This window comes from Arvicola amphibius, chromosome 12 (assembly GCF_903992535.2).
Source record: "Arvicola amphibius chromosome 12, mArvAmp1.2, whole genome shotgun sequence".
Classification (NCBI taxonomy): Eukaryota; Metazoa; Chordata; class Mammalia; order Rodentia; family Cricetidae; genus Arvicola; species Arvicola amphibius.
Window position 1 is genome coordinate 88,805,538 of NC_052058.2, and position 21,367 is coordinate 88,826,904.

The 21,367-nt window shown below is 50.2% G+C and overlaps 1 protein-coding gene across 2 annotated transcripts in view; it reads left to right on the forward strand.

Moving 5' to 3' along the window:
- Positions 1-21,367, forward strand: part of Rassf5 (Ras association domain family member 5) — a 65,621-nt gene that overhangs the window by 12,592 nt on the left and 31,662 nt on the right. For both annotated transcript variants that reach the window (XM_038349862.2, XM_038349864.1), the window contains exon 2: positions 15,516-15,637. In XM_038349862.2, the coding sequence (XP_038205790.1) occupies positions 15,516-15,637 (122 nt within the window). The remainder of the gene's footprint in view (positions 1-15,515; positions 15,638-21,367) is intronic.

Here is a 21,367-nt window from a genome sequence, read left to right on the forward strand (position 1 = left end):
AGGGCTGGGAGCTGCTGGTGGAACCTTCTAGAAGAAGCCTACCCTCAGGCAGTGCCTGGCCACTTTCCTTTCCTGAGCTTGGATTAAGATGAGAATAGTCTTTAGCTGGGAGGAACAGAGAGGCAGAGGGTAGATGAAAGAAGTGTGGGAGAGACAATAACAATGACTTACATCATGGCTTGTTTGTTCATCCTCCACTGTTTCCTGGGACCAACAAGGGCTCTGTTAGTGGCAGCATGGGGACCGGGGATGGAGCTGCGGCATTGCTTTCTAGCCAGGCCTTTTTCTGCCGGGTCGTGTTTTCTCCAGCATCTTATCTTTCATTTGCTCCAGATCCCCGTGTAGAGGGGATGCAGAGGAATCTGTCTTTTGCAGTAAGGCAGTACAGAGAAGTAAGGCCCTTGCCAAAGGTCATTGCCTCGTAGCCAGGCCCGGTGCCCTCTGCCACTGGATTCTGCTCATGGCAGTGACTTGTAACTGTTTCCTTCCGAAGGGTGGAGGTCTTTGGAGTGCTGCCTTTCCTCAGAGTACCCTGCCCCGGTTCTCTGTATTTCCCAATGCATTCAGAAATAAGGAGACTCGAGGGAGTCCCGGGACATATGAGAGACGGGACTAAAATGCCGCATCTGGGCCAAAATTATGGAATCAAAGTTTTTAAATGATCTCGACCATGACAGATAACTTTTCTGGTTAAGGTTTTACCCTTTGAGTAATGGGAAATTTATCCTTATTAACAGCCAAACACATACTCTGTGCTAAGAGGAATAATGGCTACTGGGTTTCTTGATTCCAGTGAGTACTCGCTTTCTCTGTTTAACTCTCTTTCTCTCTCTTACACACACACACACACACACACACACACACTTCCTCGTTCCTTTGATGTTCAGTCCAGTGAATTACTGACTGATTAAAAATTATGTAGCATGATTTTTGTTAAATATTTTAAAATAAAAAGTCATGGTAGCCTGAAGTTCAGGGACAGTTAGTTCAGGGTCATTCACAGCGCACTGGCGTCATTTAGGCAGGATTTCAACTTGACCGTTGCAAGAGGAGGGGAGAAGGAAGGGTGCCTAGGGATATGGGAGCCGCGGACTGCTGGAATATCTTTTCCTTCCTCACAAGACTTCACGCGCAGCTGGGCTGTGGCATTGAAGAAGACAGAGAAGGAGTCAGGTAGACTTGCACCTTCCCGGCTGTCCGGCCTTTCTTTTTTTTTTAAAAAAAATATTTATTTATTTATTATCCATATAATATTCTGTCAGTGTGTGTGCCTGCAGGCCAGAAGAGGGCACCAGACCTCATTACAGATGGTTGTGAGCCACCATGTGGTTGCCGGGAATTGAACTCAGGACCTTTGGAAGAGCAAGCAATGCTCTTAACCTCTGAGCCATCTCTCCAGCCCTGTCCGGCCTTTCTTGTGGCAGGTGACTTTCCTGCACTTCAGTTTTCCCGAGTGAGGCCTCTCCTGTGGCACTTCTGTCTCTACTGTTCTCAGACAGGCGCTCTGGGTAGGCCTCCAGCATGGCTGTCTGCTCTTCCTTTGCACACAGAGCAGAGGGGACGTCTGTGCCGGAAGTCATAGCCTTTGAAGGCTGCCCGGGCAGAGGAGAGACTCAAAACTCTTCGAACATCTTTAGAAAAATTCCTGCCCGTGGGTTCACCACACAAGAGAACCAACAGGCAGAGCTGGACAGGCTTATTCTGCAGCTTCAGGAGCTGAGCAAGCATGTCGCCATGCAACAAATTTATCGTTTGAACGGACTCCTGGGTGGGTGGGATGAGAGAGGAGCAGGCCTGGTCTCTCCAGAAACTGTTGTATCACTTCTGGCTACAGCGATGTGGCTGCGAGGGAGCTTTTGTCAGCAGAGAGGCTGGCCACAGATGTCATTTATTTACTTTGCTTTCCCTGCAGAAGTCTGCCTCACCCTCTGGCAATCTGCACTTCGAGTGACTGTAAGGGACATAAAAGCAGGCATGGAAAAACCAGTTGGATATAGTAGCTTGGTTGTCTCATAAGGGACTGACCCTGTTGACTCCTGGCCACGAGTAACCCTCTGGCTGTCGGGCCAGGTGTACAAGTGCACATATGTCTCTATGTACCGTTCCCACCTGAACGTTTGTACCTGTTTCCTTGGTGTCCTGCAGTCTTTGTGGACCACACACGATTCCTTTCGAGTCGAGCCTGCTTGGCTGAGGTCAGTGGGTCACTACCAGAAATGTGCTCCAGGTTACCAGGAGGCTGGGCTAGTCTTCGTTCCCTCTCAGAAATAGTGTCTGCTTTAGATAAAAAGACAAAGTAGAACAAACGACTCTTTCCCACTTTTCTAGCTGTACCCCTCACTCCTGAGCCCACATGTTTCTCCATTAGCTCCCCAGGCAACCCCCCTATCTTCTGGGGCGGGGCAGGGATGGTGACAAGGATTCAGAGCTAGGATGGGACCTCTGCTGTTTTATCTCACTTACACGTGGAGTGGAGTGACTCGCAGTAGAACAGAGGAGGCCCTGGGAAGGCTCAGGGCTGAGAGAGCCTCTAGGGCAATGGTTCTCAGTCTTCCTTATGCTGCGTCTCTTTAATACAGTTCCTCATGTTGTGGTGACCCCAACCATAAAATTATTTTCGTTGCTACCTCATAACTGTAATTTTACTACTGTGTGAATCTTAATGTAATTATTTTCTGGTGGACTTAGGAGGCCCCCAGATTAAGAACCAGGTTTGCTCCCCACAGGTTGAGAACCAATGATGTGACTCCACGCTGGCTTTGGAGACCGTGCACTGGTCCCGTTTTGCTCAGTTCTTTAAAGTTGTCTATTGTAGTTCAAAATATTTTCTTTTCAAAGTGCTCTGGTAACTGGATCTCTCCTCCTTGTGTGACAGCCCGAGCAGGATGTGTCTGTATTGAATTCTTTCTTTTGTTCTCTCTCTCTCTCTGAAACCTTTTCATATACTTCTTCCTGTTACACAGAATCTTTGGGTGTCCCTGGGTGCCTTCTGCAATAGTCTTGTCTGTGGTAGGCTGTTGGTAAACGCATAGGTACACAGAGGGAAAGCAGGTTAGGAACTGGGCAGATTGGAAGTGCAGGGTCCAGAATTGCATACAAAGATTTGCTGTTCTTTCTGAGTGCTTGTGTCCTAACACTGAAACTGCCTTGTTCAAAAGTTGTTCTGGGTCTTTGCATTTTTCTGTGCACGACCACACTATCCACAACTTGGACGTTCAGGTGTGGTGTCCTGATGACTAGTCTTCACCTTAATAAACACATGATAAATAAGACCCATTTGCCTTGCTCACCGTGACACCCCTCCCCCTCCATGGACATGGTCTCTTTCCTCCCAGAACCCCCTGCTTCTTACCATCCACCAGGGCCTGCAAACTCCCTTACCTGTCTACACTCCGTCACCACATCTAATCCCCTCTGTCAGCTACAGTGTACTTCATGAGGCCCTGGTGCCCCAGCATAAAGAGGCTGGTGAATAAGGGCCTGTCTCTTTAAGGTACATGCTGTACCATTAGGAAACATTGCATGCGAAAATATAAATGCATTCCCCACGTATAGTCAATTAAGAGATTAAGGGAAGTTGAAAATAGTTTAGCAACTGTGAGAGGACTGACTCCATTATGAATTGATTTACCTGCTCTGCTTCAGTCTGTGAACTGAGCCCAGGCATGCTACCACTGAGCTGAAGCTGGATCTAATTTTAGACAACTCGTGAGCATCGTAGTTGAATCTGCGTAAATGTTATGAATATTGGGAGTGCCCAAAAAATACAGAAGACTATCAGGTGATGGGAAAGAGAGTGCTGGCTTTCTCCTAGCAGTTAGCACTGTCTGCAGTAGAGTCCAAGTCATGGAGAACTATTCTGCTCTACTCAATTTGTTTATAATTGTACACACACTTAGACACACACAAGATGGGGCATGCTTCAGGGTAAAACACTCCCAAACAGCAATGGAGCACAGAATTGGAATGTGGACAAGGTGGCCTGCTGTCCCTCTGTCCCTGTATCGCTGACACATGCTGGACACCCCTAAGTCCTTTCTGCTTCCTGCATTCTCCGTCTGAACTTGTGGACTGAGAGCTCTCCCCCTCCCTTTTTTTTTTCCCATTTCAACCACTCCCATCTCCAGCCTGCCTGATGCTATGCCCGCCCTCTGTTGGTGGTGTCAGTCTGGGAATGTGTAGTTGAGTTGGTGATAGTTGATGAATGTGCGGGCCGAGAGACACACCCACCCACACCCATTCACCCACAAGCACTCACACCCACCCACATGGGGCAAGACCGTGCCTCTGCATGCCTGCCTGGGAAGCCAGCTTCTTCTAGGTCAACTGTGTGTATCTGGGACAGAGGTACAGGAGCCACATCCTGCATGCCTGGGATTGTGACTAGAGGCTCACCATGGGGAGTCAGTAGCTGAGATGTCAGATGTAGAGGCCGGTGTCACAGGGAATATTGATATCTGTTTTCTCAAGACAGGGTCTTACTCTATAGCCCAGGCTGTCTGGGTTTACCATGTAGCCCTGGGCTGGCCTCCACTCATTACCCTCCCGCCAAGTGTTGGATTATAGGTTTACACCACCGTCGGCCCAGATACCTGTCTTAGTGTCTGCTGAGCAACAACCCGGAGATCATTCACCTTTGTTTTCCCCATGCGAGAAGGTTCCTCGAGAGTATACATGTCAGCCTCACTCCACCCCACCCTCGCCTCGCAAAACGGGGTCATTGGCAGATAGTGGTGACCATAGTCTTGGAGAAGGCCTCCGAACACTTCCTCGTGTCTTAGTTCTCACAAGTTCTCCAACGCCTCTCCTGAAGCTTGGCCTACAAGACCTGCTTCCACAAAGTCTCCCATCCCTCTCTTTATATAGTGACTGAGCAACGGAGTCAGACTTGGGCATGTTCAGGTGCGGTACCTCTCAGAGACAGCTCTGCTCTCCGGCCGGCTGCCACCTTGCCTGTCTGTGAGAGGACCAGCAAGTCTGACCGCAGGTCTAGGTCTTTGCTTTCCTGCTGTTCCATCTTTTCTGCTGGTTCCCGGACTTACTTCCTGACCACCCCGTGTGTGTGTATGTGTGTGTGTGTGTGTGTGTGTGTGTGTGTGTGTGTGTGTGTGTCCCTATCTCTCCCATGCTTGGGGTACATAGTGGGCTTGTTAGGGTGGTCTGCCTTCTGAAACAAAGAGGTACACCACATGGAAGGCTGGGGCCTGAGGTTTCCTTCCTGGAAAGACTAAGAGGAGAGGCAGGTGCCCCAAACTGGCTGACCCTGGAGTAGGAAGTTCCCATCCCTCTGTCGCTGGTCTCATTAGAGTGACCAAAAGTGAGACGCGCATAGGCTGTGTTGACTTTTGGCTGTGGTTGCAGACCCCAGGCCTGGTCACTGCGAAATATCTACCTTCCCACCCATCCCCCTGCCTCATGCCTTTGACAGCCACAGGCAGAAATGGCAGTTAGTGCACCATAGACGAATGGCAGAGTTAGTGAGCTGTTCTGACCTCCTTAATTTAACAGAAGAGGTCCTAAAAATCAAGAAATTCTTGGCTAGAAATGGGCATGGTGACACACGCCAGTATTGTCAGCATTGAGGAGGCTGAAGCAGGAGGATTATGCATGTGAGTTCAGGGCCAGCATGAACTATGGACTGAGATATGTAAAGCTCTTGGCTAGTGTTAATTGCATGGTGAATGAACAAAAATCTGGGTATACAGCCTCCCACAGAGCTGAAAGCGTCTTGATCCTGTTGGTTGAGCACCTACTGAGTACCAGGGGCCATTGAATGCTTATCTGAACATTTCCTAATTTCTCAGAAAATTTTCCAACAATAAAATTATTATTCCAATTTTTCAGACAAAGAAATCAAGACTACATGAGTTCTAAGTTTAACTAAGAGGAACTATTTGGACATCTCCCATCCAGGTAGGCTTCAAGTTCAGATTCTGAACCAAGCACGACCCCAGTTATATCCACTTCCAAGCACAGGTAGGCTTCAAGTTCAGATTCTGAACCAAGCACGACCCCAATTATAACCACTTCCAAGCACCAGGCTGAGTGTTCCAAGGGCCTCCAGCTGACCCTCAGCTGATGAGTGGATGCACTGGTGCCAATCTACAGGTGCTGAGAGTCCCCGTCCATCCTGATGCCACCAGGAGCAGGGTGCAGAGAGCTACTTCCTGCTGGAGCAGAGAAAACCACTCCTGACCTCCCACCCTTTAGCCCAGGCCCCCACAAGCCCCATTCAGGAGGTATCCTACCTTGACCTCCAGGTAGGATTCAGATGAGTTGGACATGCTTCCCTGTGGAGAAGGTTACTGCATGACCAAACAGGACCACTGGAAAGCAGCCACGCATGGTGGGTCTCCACGCCCCAGCTGTTGCCTGCTGGCAGTGAGGCTGCCAGCTAGGAATCTTGCCTCTTCAATGCACAGTTGCCTTACCTATAAAGTAGAGGTTGACCAAAGGAGCTGAAAACCAGGCCTGCATAAAAATCTGCGTGTGGATGCTTCTAGCAGTTGTGCTTAGAATCATGAAAACTTGGAAGGAACCAAGACGTCCTCCAGCGGGAGAAACATGAGCATGGTGCATCCAGACAGTGGCGTACTATTAGACAGTTAAAAGATGCAGCGGTCAAGCTGTAAAAACAGGATATGCATCTCACTCGGTGAAAAAGACAGTCTGATAGGGTTACATATTATATGATGCCAAATTTTATGATATTCTGGAAGTAGCATGACTCTTAAAAGTTAGGGGATGGGTAAAGAGTTAGAGCACATATTTTTTTAGGACAGAGAAAATACTTTGCCATAACCATGAGTCCAAGTCCAGATCCACAGAATTAAGAGCACTGAGTGGGTCCAGTGTAAACCGTGGCCTCTGGGTGAGGAGAAGTTTGAGTGTAGGTTCATCGGCTGTAACAAACACACCCTGTGGTGGGGTGTTCATAATAGGGGGATGGGCATCCCCTATGCAGGGGAAGGTCATGAAGAAGCCAGACTTCCTATTTAATTTTACCACAAACCTACAAGTTTTGGTATCCTACTTTTGGAAATACAAGTCGAAAGCTATATTGTGCAGGCACAGTATGGACTGTGTAAGATTGGAACTACTGTATAGCAGCAAATAGTAGTACCAACCATTATCACAGTGTGGCCACCTGACTTTTCCTTTTTCACAGTGTCCCAGTTAGGGTTACTTTTTGTGGGGGTTTCTGGCTGGCAGAGTAACAATCCATGTGAGGCAAGAGGGAAATCCAGTTTGCCACGACTCAGTTGCCGGTGCTGACCCTGGGCAGTTTATGGTTGGGATAGTTAAGTACAGTGCAACTTGGAAAAAAGTTGTAACACGATCCCATATGCACTAGGAGGCATACAGACATTGAAACGCTTCTCAAAGTACACGCCACTTCTTCCATGAAGATGGGTTCTAGAGATAGGCTACCTGTGTTACTAAAGGCCTAGAGGGAGGATCTGATATAGTCATACAGATAGCATAGAGGTTATTTGGGTTATTAGCCATCTTCAGTCCTGGCTGTGGGAGCCTGGGGAGCCCCTGGCTATACAGATAATGCAAAAGCCACCTAGACTATTAGTTATCTCTGGTCCTGGTTATGGGAGCTTGGTATGGCCTGATCCTACAGATAGCACAAATCACCAGGCTGTTAGTCATCTCCATACCCAATCTTCTGGGAGGAAATCAATGGATACATCTTTTCCCTTGAAAAGACAACCCTGTGTGTTTAACATTTCTGGTTTCCCTAGTGCTTTCTGTGTGTGCAAGGACCTCTCTGGTCCCAACGACTATTGCTACGATAAAACACCATGACCAGAAGCAAGCAGGGGAGGAAAGGGTTTATCAGGCTTACACTTCTATGTCATACTTCAGCCCTGAAGGAAGTTGGGGTAGGAACCCCCAAACAGGGCAGGAACCTGGAGGCAGGAACTGATGCAGAGGGCATGGAGGGTTGCTGCTTACTGACTTGTTCATCACAACCTGCTCAGCCTGCTTTCTTATAGAACCCAGGACCACTATGAAAATGCCCTTCAGTCTTGCCTACAGATTGATCCCTCAGGCCTTCGCTGCAGACGCATCTCTGCAAATACAGAAGTATGTATGTATTTTATATAATTAGGGGTCATGAAACACAACCCTGTCCTCTTTCGTGTTGACCAGTGTTGAACTGCAGCATAAATGATAGCCACGTTGTCGTCCATGTCAAAATAGGTCATGGCTATAGTGAGTCAGTAGCAGATGGATGTCTCTGGCATTTTGTGGTGATAAAGAGAGCCATGTGATGAACATCTTAGATCTATTTAGGTAGCAGACCCACCCTTAGGAGGAATCCCTGCAGGGACCTGGTATCTTACACACCGACAGGACGCTTCCTCCCTTCTTTTTTTCCACTCCTGTTTTGTGACACACATTTCCAGAGAGAAGCAACATAGTCTACTGGCAACCTACGAGAGGCCAAAGACGACGGCACCAAAGCTCGGTTGGTGACCACTGAGTTTTTATTGGGGTCACTAGTGAGAATATGGGTGAGGGGGTCACTTTAACAGGAGCAGGGATGACTCAAAGGTAGCTGCTTCCCTGAAAAACCTACCCAACACAGGTGACAACTTACGAGAGCTGTGTCCTTAGGCACTGTGCTCAGCTTGCAGGCTGCTGGACCGGCCAGGGACTCTCCTTTCTGTCACAGAGGGTGATCCGTCTCATGCCCTGGCAGTTATCTGCATAGAACCCTGGGGAGGGAGTCCTGCTAAGTCTTGCAGGTTTTGGTTTTCCCAGATGTGCGTCCCTGAGTCTCCTGGAGGGAATGTTCCAATTCGGAGGAAGCTGCCACACAACAACGCCACCCCTGCCATCGGGGATATGATCAACTTTCTTTTCCAGAGCTAGAGCAGAGTTTTAGAAAATCAGATGTTGGGGGCAGGGATGATAAATTAAAAAAGAAGGGAAGTCCCAGGGCAGCAGAGGGACCTGTTCAGGAAGGTCACCTCATCCGTTGTCTCCCCTCTGAGTAGCTGAGGCCTGGGCATCTTGCCTAGACTGGGGCGGGGGGAGGACAGCAGGGGCTCTGAGGAGGCATCAGGGCCTGTTGCTTCAGGCCTCAGTAGAGGTCTGGAGGTTGGCAACACCGATGGGATGTGTACAGACAGGCTTTGGGGTGCTTGATGCCATGGCCGCTGGCCAGACTGGACTCGAGTTTTAACCTACTAATAAGAAGAGCTAGCCTAGCATCAGTGGAGCCTCAGTGTGGATCAGTGGTGTGCCGGTCACATGCGGTCTCACTGAGTTCAGCCACACTGTGAGGTAGGAGCTACCACCACCTCCATCTAACAGCTGAGGAAACTGAGGCATGCATGCAGGGGTTAGCATGCTAAGCCTAGGGTCTTAGCATAACACTCTAGGCTTTCCACTTGAGCTAAAAGCCAGGCACCATTCCTTCCTCTGCTGGCACAACCAATTATGTAAGACTCTTTTGAAGTGTCCTAGTGAGTGGGCCAGATAGATGTAGAAGTGCAGCCCTGGGTATTACAAGGGAGACTGCTACAGCCACAGAGAGAGCATTCCTGCCTGTGACGGGGCTGAAGGGACAGGGTGGGACAAGTGGGAAGAGCCAGGAGAGCAAGGTAGAGACTTCTGGCAAGGTCAGGGGCTGGCTGCAGATGGCATGGGCCTGGACCAGCCTGGGCTAGGTGGGGTGTAGCGTGTTACAGGGTCTCCCTGGTCTGAGAACTGTCAGCCGGTTCAGCCTAGAGGCGCCAACACAAGGAAACCAAGTGTAAGAATGGAAAATGGCTCGTCTGCAAGTCCCGGACAACCACCCTAACCTGTTCTGAGAACTGGAGCAACCCTCCCTCCACCTGAGATCTTCAGTAAGTTGGAATTCCCGGTGCCCTTTATCTCTTCAGATTTCCTTGTAGTGCCTGATACAGCCTTTTAAAGCTCCTGGTGTCTGTCTTGAAAGTAGCTGGAAGAATGTTGGTAAGGCTGCCTTGCCCACACACAGCTTGGCAGGGTGAAAAGGACGTCCACAGAGCAGAGGAGAGAGGAGAAGTGGAGGGGATATTAGCTTGGGGCTTGCAGCTTCTGGGCCAGTTCTAGACACTAGAACTCCATTTGGTCCTCAGGATGGCTCCGTGAACGGCCTATTGTGATTCTCATTCTGTATTGCCTTGGTTTCTTGTATACAGCGCCTGTGTGAAAACAACTCTTCTCAATGCAACACGTCTAATTCAGAAAAACGAGCCACGTGGTTTCACCGTTACACGGCAGAATGTGTGCGAGGCTTGTGTGTGTGTGAACACTTTGCATATTGTGTCTTCGAAAACTGGGGTGGGGGCACAAACTAACTTTGGCAGTCTTGGGAATAAAGAGGACATTTGGCAGCTTCTGCGTTTTGGGAAAATTGTCTCCTAGCATACAGTTCCCACTGCCGGTTCTCGCTCCTCTAAGTTCAGTTAGTAGATGGCACGCTATGGCTACCCACAGGCTGTCATGGCATCTGAGCCTGACTATTGTTTGAGATGGTAACCCGTGGGTCAAAGCCAAGCACGGGCCCACTGGCTGCTCTTGGGGTAGGTAGGTGGCCCCAGCCTCAGTCCAACCCTCTATGGCCCCTGAACTTCCAATCCGCTGCTGATCTCTGGAGCTGGTGTCCATGGGAACCTCCATCTGTTTGGGCTGAAGTGTTCTGTTTTCCCAGTATGGTCTGTATCAGGGTTGATTTCTTTCTGCCAAAAGGCCCAACTCCCAGGACCTCGGAATAGGGCGCTTTGTGGAAACAGGGCCATTGTAGATATAGTTGGTCAAGATGATGTCTCCCTAGAGTAGGGCAGGCCCCTGATTTTGCCTGACCAGGGTTCTTTTAAAGAAGATAGAAACACAAGATGGTCCTGAAACGATGCGGAGTTTGGAGGTGGACAACTGAGGGCCACCAAACATGCGATTGTCTCTGAAACCTCAGAAGCTCAGAAAATGCAAGAAAAAAATCCCACTCAGACTTCTAGAGGGAGCAAGACCCTGCGAACTACTTGAGGAGGCAATCAGCTCCTGTAGTAGGCAGTGGTGAGCATGTGGAGACAGGAGAAAACCCATGAGGCAGCTCTTTCTTCCGCTGTGTGGGTTCTGGGAATGGCACTCAGGTGGCCAAGCAAGTGCCTTCTCCCACTGAGGCAAGCGATGGCAATACTGATGTCAAGAAATGTCGGAAATGCCAGCCCCACCCATGCTTGTTGCTGCTCTGTTCACAGCAGCCGGGTAATGGGATCAGCCCAGATGCTCGTCCCGGGGGGTAGAATCTGCGCACAGAGGGGTTTCTTCAGCTCTCAGGAAGAGCAAAATGGTGCCTTTTATGAGAAATAAATGGAAGCTGGGCAGTGGCAGCACACGCCTTTTATCCCAGCACTTGAGAGGCAGAGGCAGGTGGATCTCTGAGCTCTGAAATTGAGGCTAGCCTGGTCTACAGAGCGAGTTCCAGGACCTCCAGGGCTACACAGAGAAACCCTGTCTGGAAAACAAACAAACAAATCAGAAGACGGAGTTGAAATCATGAGAGAAGAAAGCCAGACTTAAATATTGTGTTTTCTCTCATGGGTGGGATCTGGGCCACATAGAGAAGGATGGGGAGGAAAGAAGTGAGATTCTCTAGAGGGTGCAAGAAGACAGAACATGATGTGTGTGTAGAAATGCTACAATAAAATAATCAATATATACTAATTAAAATGCTAAGAAACTGGCTAGAGCTTGGTGTGTTGCTCTCCAGTCTTTTGTTGCGGCTCTTGGTGGTGTGATCTTTGTCCTAGCTATCCAGTGTTGGCAGGCTCCGGTCCCTCTGTTCCCTGTGATGAGAGCACCTGAGCAGGCTGTCACTCTTTCCTTTCTTTCCAGGCTATGTAGGCTCCTTCATGCCAACCCCTCTTTGGCTTCCCTTGTTCACAGGTCTGAACCAGCTTCCTAGATCTGACCAGAGTGGGGCATGGCTTTCAGGTATCTTACAAATTACTTCCTGTGCATGCCCTCACTGCTCCCTGGTTCCTGGGAGTCATGTCTTTTTGTTTTGAGACAGGGTTTCTCAGTGTAGCCCTGGCTGTCCTAGAACTCGCTCTGTAGCCCAGGCTGGCCTCAGACTCACAGAGATCCGCCTGCCTTTGCCTCCCAAGCACTGGGATCGAAAGTGTGAACACCACATCTGGCTGAGGGTCATAGCTATCTTACTTGTACTTCCCTTTGGGTAGCACAGAGTGTGTGGCAGTCCAGGCCAGCACATGAGTGCTTCGGCAGAGATGGTGGCATCTACATGGCTTAGTTCCACCCAGAATCTGTCTTCCTGTGTCCAAACTAAACACCAGATAAAGGTTGTAGAATACAGTAGGACACCAGGGTCAGAGACTGGCTAACAGTGATGAGCTGCCTTGAGAGAAGGGGGCCATGGAGTTAGCCCCAAGCCTCTCCTGGGACGTGACCTGGGCTTTGGGAGGTGTAGCATTGCCCACTCGAGGCCAACCCCAGCCCTGCAGGACACTGTTTTTTGTGTGTACTGGTGGTACAGGGGCTCAGATGCCATCAGTGCTGGCCTGGAAGCCCTGGGCCTGGCATCCCAGGGACTGGAAAGTATGAGGATATAGTCCAGGAACTTGGCTGCAGGACGACACGGTCTTGTTGGAGAAGGTGGTTAGTGCGCATGTGTATTTCCTGTTTCTCTTTTGTTGTTTTTCTGCTTTGTTAAGACAGGGGCTTTCATATAACTCCGGTTGGCCTAGAACTTGCTAAACAGACCAGGCTGGCCTTGAACTCTGTTCAAGGTGCTAGGATTAAAGGTGTGGGCCACCACACAGTTCAAAAATTCCAAACCTGCTCTTGGAGTCTTCCATTCCTATCTTGTCCAGTTCAGTGTCAGGATTATGAAAAGGCCTTTCTGAGGTGTGCGCGGGTGCGTGTGCATGTGTGTGTGTGTGTGTGCGTGCGTGCGTGTGCGTGTGTGTGTGTGCGCGTGTGCGTGTGTGTGTGTGTGCGTGTGCGTGTGTGTGCGCGCGCGCGTGCGAGTGCGTGTGTGTGCGCGCGTGCGCGCGTGTGCGTGCGTGTGCGTGTGTGTGCGCGTGTGCGTGTGTGTGTGTGTGTGCGTGTGTGTGTGTAAGAGAGGCGGTGAGACAAAGCAGTGGAAGTCAAGATACCAAGACAGGCACACAGACGGGCAGAACGTGCCAATTACGCAGGGCACTGCAAGGGGAAGAGGAGAAATCTTGAGCTGTCTGGAGGCCTTCCCCCATGGAGGTGGTGGCTCTCACCTGCCTTGGAGCTGGCAGGGCTTCTAGTCCACCGTCCTCTTCATGTTCTTGGTTCTAGAGCATTCTCCGCTGCTGGGGAATGACCAGGAGCCAGCCAGGTGTGTTCCAGAGCTGTGTCCTAGACAGCCCCACCCTTTCTGGGCTCTACCCTCGGTGTTACATTATCAAAAAGTCCTGGAGTTTCTGGGTGCTGTGATCCATGTGGCCCTCTGTGCCCTTTACCCACTGAGGGTGAGCTATCTCCAATGAGCTGTGTGCCAGCCACGGGAGCCCCACGACACCTGTGGGACCCTGAAGGTGCATGGTGTTGCCTTAGAGGACTGACCTTACCCATTACAACTTCTGTTAGGTTTGTTTTGCTTTCCCCCACCCCCAACTTGACAGAACCCAGGGTCATTTGGGAAGGGGGAACTTTGGTTGAGAAAATTGCCTCCATCAGATTGGCCTGTGGACTTGTCTATGGGGGTATTTTCTTTATTGATAATTGATGTGGGAGAGCACAGCTCACAGTGGGTGGTGCCACCTCAGGGCATTGGTCCTGGTTATATAAGAAAGCAAGCTAAGTAAGCCATGGAAGGTGTCTCAGTGATCTGTTGCTGGGAAGAGACGCCATGACCAGGACAACTCTTGGGAAGGAAAGCATTTAATGGGGGGTTTGCCTGCAGTTTCAAAGGGTTAGTCCATCGTCATTCCGACAGGAAGTATGGCGGCAGGCAGGCAGGCAGGCACGGTGCTGGGGAGGTAGCTGAGAGCTTTGCATCCTGATGTATGAGCAGCAGGCAGAGAGAGGGACACTGGGCCAAGGATGTACTTTGAAATCAGACACCACTCCCAGTGACACGCCTCCTCCAACAAGGCCACACCCCTAATCCTTCCAAACAGTTCACCTACTGGGGACCAGGCATGTAAATATGTGAATCTGTCAGGGCCATTCTCGTTCATGCTCACAGGTAGCAAGTCAGCAAGCAGAGTTACTCCGTGGCTTCTGCTTCAGTTCCTGCCTCCAGGAGGCAGCTGGATATCGCCTCAGCTGAGTGGGAAGAAACCAGCTGCCACAGGACCTTAAGCTCAGGTCTGCAGTTTAGCAGCTTGGAGAAAAAGAGACAAAATATAACAAAATTTCAAGTCTGGAAGGGATTCTCAGGGTGCCTGAGCCACTGCCAACCAAAAGCGGTCTTCTAACTTCCAGATTATTCATGCAAACCCAGGCGCTGAGGCCCCTGCCACAAAGCCCAGCTGCTCTGGCTCACCTTAGGCACCTGACTTCACAGTCAGGGAAGCCAGGACCTGGAAGACCGTGCTCTGCCTGAGCTGTGGCCGCCAGGACAAGGGGCCGCTCTGACCCAGCAGCCGTCTGTGGGAACGGTGCTGCCCGCTGCCACTGGCATTCGTTTCTTTCCTCTGCCTTTTCTTCCCCTAGCCCCTCCCCTCCTGTCCTTTTCCTATCCCTGGGCTGAGTCTTTCTGCCTCCTGGGCCCCTTTAACGTCCCTTCCCTTTTGCCAAGGAGGCTCCAGACGAAGGCCTTGAGAAACTAAGAAATGGCAGCCTTTGCTCTGCTGCTCACGGTCTGTGTTGTTGGGCGCCTCAACTTGAGGTTTCTGGGAGTCCCCTGGCTTCCCTGGTTTAAGGAAGTCCTCAGATGGAAGTCTAAAGGTTCTTTTTCCTTCTGGTCACTAAGTCTCCACTTCCATGGAAGAGAACCACCTCTAGAATGTACTTTCCTCCCGGTTTGGTGTCGTCAGTAGACTAATGGTCTTAACGGAACCACCCAACATTGCTGGTCTAGACTAGGCTAGAGACAGAATCTTATGGTGATGGGGCGCTTTTGATTGTTCCCAACTTACCTTCTTAAGCCCCTGTAACCATCCTTATATCACAGGCTGGGTGACAAACCTGTTTTATAGATTGACATAACAAGACTCTCCCCAGGATGTGGTGGCCTCTGGTTACCAATATGAATTAGTAGAATAGACATCACTGTATAACCAGATGGTCTGACCGAAGAAATCGCTGAAGGCTAGGTCACACCAGATGGCGCAGGTGGACGCGGTTTGCACTGTTGTGAAGGACTTGCTGCCGCTCCTTGCTGTGGCACAGAGGTCTCACACAGCTTCCCCACCCCCACCTCTCTGTTCTGCTGCTCTGCCTACCAGAGCCGAATGCAGTCTCTAATCCTTCTGGGTGGAGGGAGTAGATGTCTGCCTGACCCCATCCCTTTGATTCTCTTCCTCTAGACTGTAAATTCACCTGCCACCCAGAGTGCCGCAGCCTGATCCAGCTGGACTGCAGACAGAAGGAGGGCCCTGCCCTGGATGGACGCTCTCCAGAGAGCACCCTTACCCCTCCCTTCAGCCAGGTAAGCAGAGGAGCCCACAGGCCAGGCTGGAGAGCAGCCCCCGAGGGTGGCAGGATTCCATGTATACCGGCTGTTCTCTGGTCAGAAGGAGCCTCAGACACACCCTTCCCCAGGAGCCTAGGGACCAGGAGTGGGTCTACCCTGCAGCTCCCTCCCATGCAGTCTGTTTGGTCCTGGGCTCTGGTCCAGGTACGGGTACGGGTGGGAGCAGAATGAATCGTAGAGAGGTTTCTAGAAGGCCTGAACGGCCTGAAGTTCTCCACATCGTCTTGCCTTTAGAAAACAGATCCTTCCAGACTTCTCAGACCAGCCTTCAGAGGGTCTGGGCAAGTGTTCTTTCTCTGCCGCCTGCAGCAATGGGAGCACGGTGGCCTCAGTGGCTCAAGATTCTGAGTTGGCAAAGCACATGAGTGGCAGTGCACCTGACTGTAATGTTTGGGGTTCGGCATGCAGGCAGAGGGCTGTGGGTATTGATTATTGTGTTAAACATTTATCAGCTATCTACTGTGTACCAAGTGCTGATAACGTTAAATGGTTCGCAGAGAGCTTGCATTCCGGCAGGGGATTGTAACACAACTCACTGATATATGCTGGGACGTGTGTGCGGTGTCAACCCGAGGTTTTGGGTACACAGTGTAATTATTTCTGCTAAGAGAAAAAAATCAAGGAAGGCTTCCCCAAGGAGGTGACGTTTGACATAGTTTTTTTTTCTGCAGGTTGAGGGAAGTAAAGTGTGTCCTAGGATAGTACCCATTTATTAATTTAACAAGGTTTTAGGCGCCCAGTATATCCCAGGCCCAGGAACACGGGGGACTTAGTGATACAGTTAAGAAAAATGGCTCTTTCCTGTCCTGTGCTGACAGCAAAGCAAGGAAGGAATAAACTCTGACCCTAAAGAAGGAAAAACACCCAGGTGTTGTGGAGGAGTCATGAGCAGCCTCAGGTCCCCACAGCCTACGTGCATGTGTTCCATGGCACACCTGTGGGCGACCCCAGTTCCTCTGCCGTCTCCATGTCTTCTCCCATGAGAAAGCACTATTAGAAAACAAGTACTTTTGATATGTACTCTTACAAGGATAACATCAAACTGGTCCTAAGCTGCGAATTGAAAATTTTGCTATCTCCTCTTCAGTGTGGAGTCATGGCTGCTCTGGAGTAGCCTGCAGCCAGGCCTCTGGATACCCCTAGTCCACACATGACTGGGGAAGCACTGATGAGCCATGTTTCTGTCTTGTGTTTTCCTGGTGCTGGTGGTGGAACCTAAAGCCTGCTAGGCCAGTGCTTTGGCTGAGCCCCACCCCTAGGCAGCCAGTTTATGAGTACACTCTTAGACAATGGGGGGTGGGCAGATAGCACACATTCCTAAAAGCATATTTAAACATCTGTCTTGTCCAGTTTCCCTTTCTCTTTGGGAACTGCCTGGTCTTTTCTTTTTGCTCCCAATATGGTTGGTTCCCCACTCCTGAATCTGCTTCTTGGGATTTCTCCATGCCTCCTTCCAGAACAGCAGGCTGCAGGAGGAAGTGATTTGCTTCCTCCCCCCGAGACATCTGGCCATATCTGGAGTTGGTTAGGGTTGTCGGCTGGGTGGGTGCTCCTGGGACCCAGTGCGTCGAGGCCAGGGGTTCCACTAAGCATTCTGCATGTTGCAGGATGACCCACAGCTGGCCCCAAATGTCAGCCGTGCTGAGGTGGTGAAGCCTCTAGGCTGTGGGCCAACTCCCGGGGCTGTGGACGGAGGCTGGGGAGGGCATGGATTTCTCACAAACGATCTCTTTCTTAGAGTGATGGCCAGGAGGGCTGCTTTCCTGTAGCACATCAGACAACAGAGCTCTATCCTCATTGCCTCCTTGGAAGAAGGGGCATCCTAGAGCCCTCTGGCTAATTGAATCACAGCTGTCTCTCACAGAAACAGGCCTGGAACATCACAGAGCTGTAGGAAATCCACACAATGCGAGCGGTCCCGAGCAGCCAACAGCTTGTGTGGGTGTGGGTTGCTGGGGTGCTGTGGCATGTGCCTTGGACAGGCTTGGCCCTGTCCTTTAGTAGAGTGCTCTATCAGGTTCTGTGAGGAAAGCCAGGCCCTGATCTGTTTGTTTGTTTGTTTGTTTGTTTGCTTGCTTGCTTGCTTGCTTGCCAGCCGGGGGGGCTGGCAAGCAACCTGTTCATGCTGATTTCTGCCTTGGCTAACGTAACAGAATCCACAGTTCTGTTACACATGTCAGTGGCGTGGTGCTTTCCTTCACATGGCCGTTGCTGCCTGGCTGAACTAACTTCTTGCCATCTTCTGGGATTTATCGAGGCAGAGGCTTGGGCCTGAGCTCCACTAGGTGAAGGCCCATGTCTATTGTCACATCCTTTTTGCTTTTTAAGGGAAAGAAGAGCATCGCTTTTTCAACAGCTGGGGAGGAGCAGTCTTGCATGGGTTTTCATGCATCCCCTCTGTACAGCGTTTATACCTATGTGTGTGGTCCTGGGGCTCGAACCTGCAGCCTTGCGCACCTACTCGATGTACTTCCAGCCCTTCAAACACTTTTCAAAATATAACCGAGATCATCCTAAAGATAGGATTTGGCCTTCACCTTTTGAAAAGCTGTATTGGCTGATTTCTGGCTGTCTCAGCAGAGGAAGGAAGAAAATAAAGCAGATGTGGGAGGGGCAGGGTGGCTCAGTGCCTCGGCTGCAAACTCCTGAGGCCATACAGTCCCCGTGCCTCCTGAGGAAGGCACTGATAGCTGCCTGCTTTTGCCAGACAAAAGATCCGTTGTTTCAAGTCTTTCCTCAGCGATCCTTAAGCCTGATGCCTTTCCCTTGGGTGCCCTTCGTGTGATCAGCATGCCTCCTGCCGGCCTACCCAGGTCCTGGCTTCACCTTCTGCCTGTTTGCCAGAGAATGTCATGGCTGTTAGGTGAGGGGCAGGACAGATTGCTGGAACAGCTGTGGTTCTTTCATTTGGGGGGCATCCTGAAGTGGGTTTTTTCTTTGGTGGCTTTAAAAGTGCTCTCACTATGTAACTCCAGTGATGACAGCCCTCAGTGGCTCCCCAGTACGCTCACAATGAAGCAGCCCAGCCCCTGCATGGCTTCTGTGAAAGCCCAGCTCAAGAGAAGGTGTTGCGCTTTGTTTCCTGTCCTTCTGTGTTTCCCATCCTTCCGTGTTTCCCATCCTTCCATGTTTCCCGTCCTTCCATGTTTCCCGTCCTTCTGTGTTTCTCGTCCTTCCGTGTTTCCCATCCTTCCGTGTTCTCCAGAACCAGACAGTTCTGGCCCTCCGGCTGTTGACACACTTTTCTTGACCGTGGAATATGCAGATTATAAGAGAGGAACTTAAGCCGTCCCCATCACTGAAATCCCATTCCCCAGTGCCCGTATTTTCTTCTACCCAATAGACTCCTGCCAAGGCCAGCCCCTCCCGTGCAGCTTCTGGCTCTCCTGCGTGATACTTGGGAGTATCCTGGCCCTGGACTTATTCCACGTGACTGTTATTTCAGTTCTCTTTGCATACAAGCATGTTTAAGATTTATCTCTATTTATTTGTGTGGGGGGGACGCATGCACATTACAGGTGTGCACATCACATGCACATTACAGGTACCTATGTGCACACGTGGAGGCCAGAGGTCAACTCGCCCATCTGACAGCTAAAACTGTGTCCCCATACAGCCAGATGTCCTAAGAGAGGACTTCTGTTCTGGAGGACAGTGCAGAGAGACCCCAAGTTCTAGATCCAAGACCAAAACCACATCTCAAGCCCCCATGTTTGTGCTGGGTACGTGCATACCAACTGCGCCATCTCCCCACAAGTGCAGACATTCATCTTATCACCCCTGAAGCCTAAGCCATTGTGCCACTGCCTGGGTGACCCTGGCCCCATTCACCCAACAGATAAAAGTCTTTCATAGCTCCAGAGTGGACCCACCTAGCCTTTCAAACCAGCAGGTCTGTTTCCTTTCTGCCTGCATTCCCATCCCAAACACTGATAGATACCCTGCCCCACTGTCATTCCTTAGCTGAGCCCTGCAGCCCCTGAGAACTGACTCAGTTGGTGGCAGTTTGGAGTCTCTTTGAATTACCTACCCCAGCACAGCTGTCTCCATCCCAGGCCTTGCCTTTCCAGGAAGTGCCACTATCTGTGTCGAACCCAGGATTACCACACGGGGGAGCCAGAGAGGTGAAGAAAAGAGTAATAGGAAAAGGGTTTTGTTTTGTTTTGTTTTTGCTTTATTTATTTTTGTTTTTTGCGTTATTTTATTTTATTAGGCTTTTCATATAAGATATTTTGATTCTATTCTTTGCCCTCCTCCAAGCTTTACAAGTGCATGTCTCGCTTAAGGTGGCTCCCTTACATGGATTCCTGGTGGATTTGCTCATTTCAGCTGAGAGTTATATATTCTTGGTGTTTGACACAGCGTTGGTGATGAGCCTAGGGCCTTCAGCGTACCAGGCACGGGCTGGATCGCTGAGCTCTATGACCAGCTCTCGATTCATTTGTCTATGAGAAGGGTCTCTATATGTAGTACCATTGACCTGGAACTCAGAAGCCTCCTGCCTCAGCCTCCCAGGTCCTGAATTACCAGCTGCAGCACCTTACCCTGATACGCTCCCCTGTTTTGAGGCTCCACAGTTTTAGGATTGCTGTGCCCTTATAATTGGCCCTTTTATCACTGTGAAGTAGCTGTCATTATCCCTGGTAACAGTCTAGGAACTGATAATTAGCATAGTTACTGAACTTTTTTTTTTGAGGTGCTGGGAACTGAACTTAGAGCCTCACACATAGTGGGGTAAAGTGCTTTATCGCTGAGTTTAAGATTACTATGTCTTTTCCCTCTATTTTTAGCTATTTACCTTTTGTGCAGGTGTGCATGCCTGCATGTGTCTGTGAGGTCTGTGTGTGGTACAAGAACTTGAGTGTCTAGGTCCATACTCGTGCATACATAGGGAGTCCAGAACAGGGCACTGGTCAGCTTCCTCAGTCACTCTCTTCCCATTTGGTGGAAAACGTCTCCCGCAGAACCTGAAGCTAGCCATGCACGCTGGGGTGGCTGGCGGGTGTTCTCGGGACCTGCCTGTCTCCACCCTTTAATGCTGGCTTACAGGCACGGACAGCCATGCTGGCTTTTTGTGTTCTTGCTGGGGATTCAGACTCCCTTCCCACGCTTGCGGTGTTCTCTCCCACTAAGCCCTCTGCCCAACACTGTGTCTTTCTTCAGCCACGTATTGGTTAGCGATAGGGATGTTCTGAGAAAAGGGATTGTAAACTTGCAGGCTCTGCTGACACCAACTTCGGTGGTGTAGTTTCTCCCATCCCTGGCTTGTATGGCGTGTGCGCGGACGCATTCCTTCAGCTTCCCATGCCTGAAAAAAGTCCTATTTCGTCTTTGTTTCTGAGATCATTGCTGAGTTGGAAATTCTAAACTGAAAGGCTTTTTCTTTTGTTACTTTAGCGACCCCACACCACTATTTTCTCCTGTGTGGTTCCCAATTGTAAATCTCCCGTTCTCTGTGTCCAGGGCCATCTATATATGACGCGTGTTCTCCGTGTCTGGGTCATCTATGTTTGTCTTTCTCCTTCCCATGCTGTGTGTGTGTGGGTCTCTTCTCATAACTGCCATGTCCTCCAGTTCCCCAATCTTTTCTTCAACGGTGTCTAACTCTCGTTAGCTCCATTCAGCATCTTTCTCATCCAAAGCATTGTAAATTTCATTGCTAGAAGTAAGATTTGCTATTTTAGA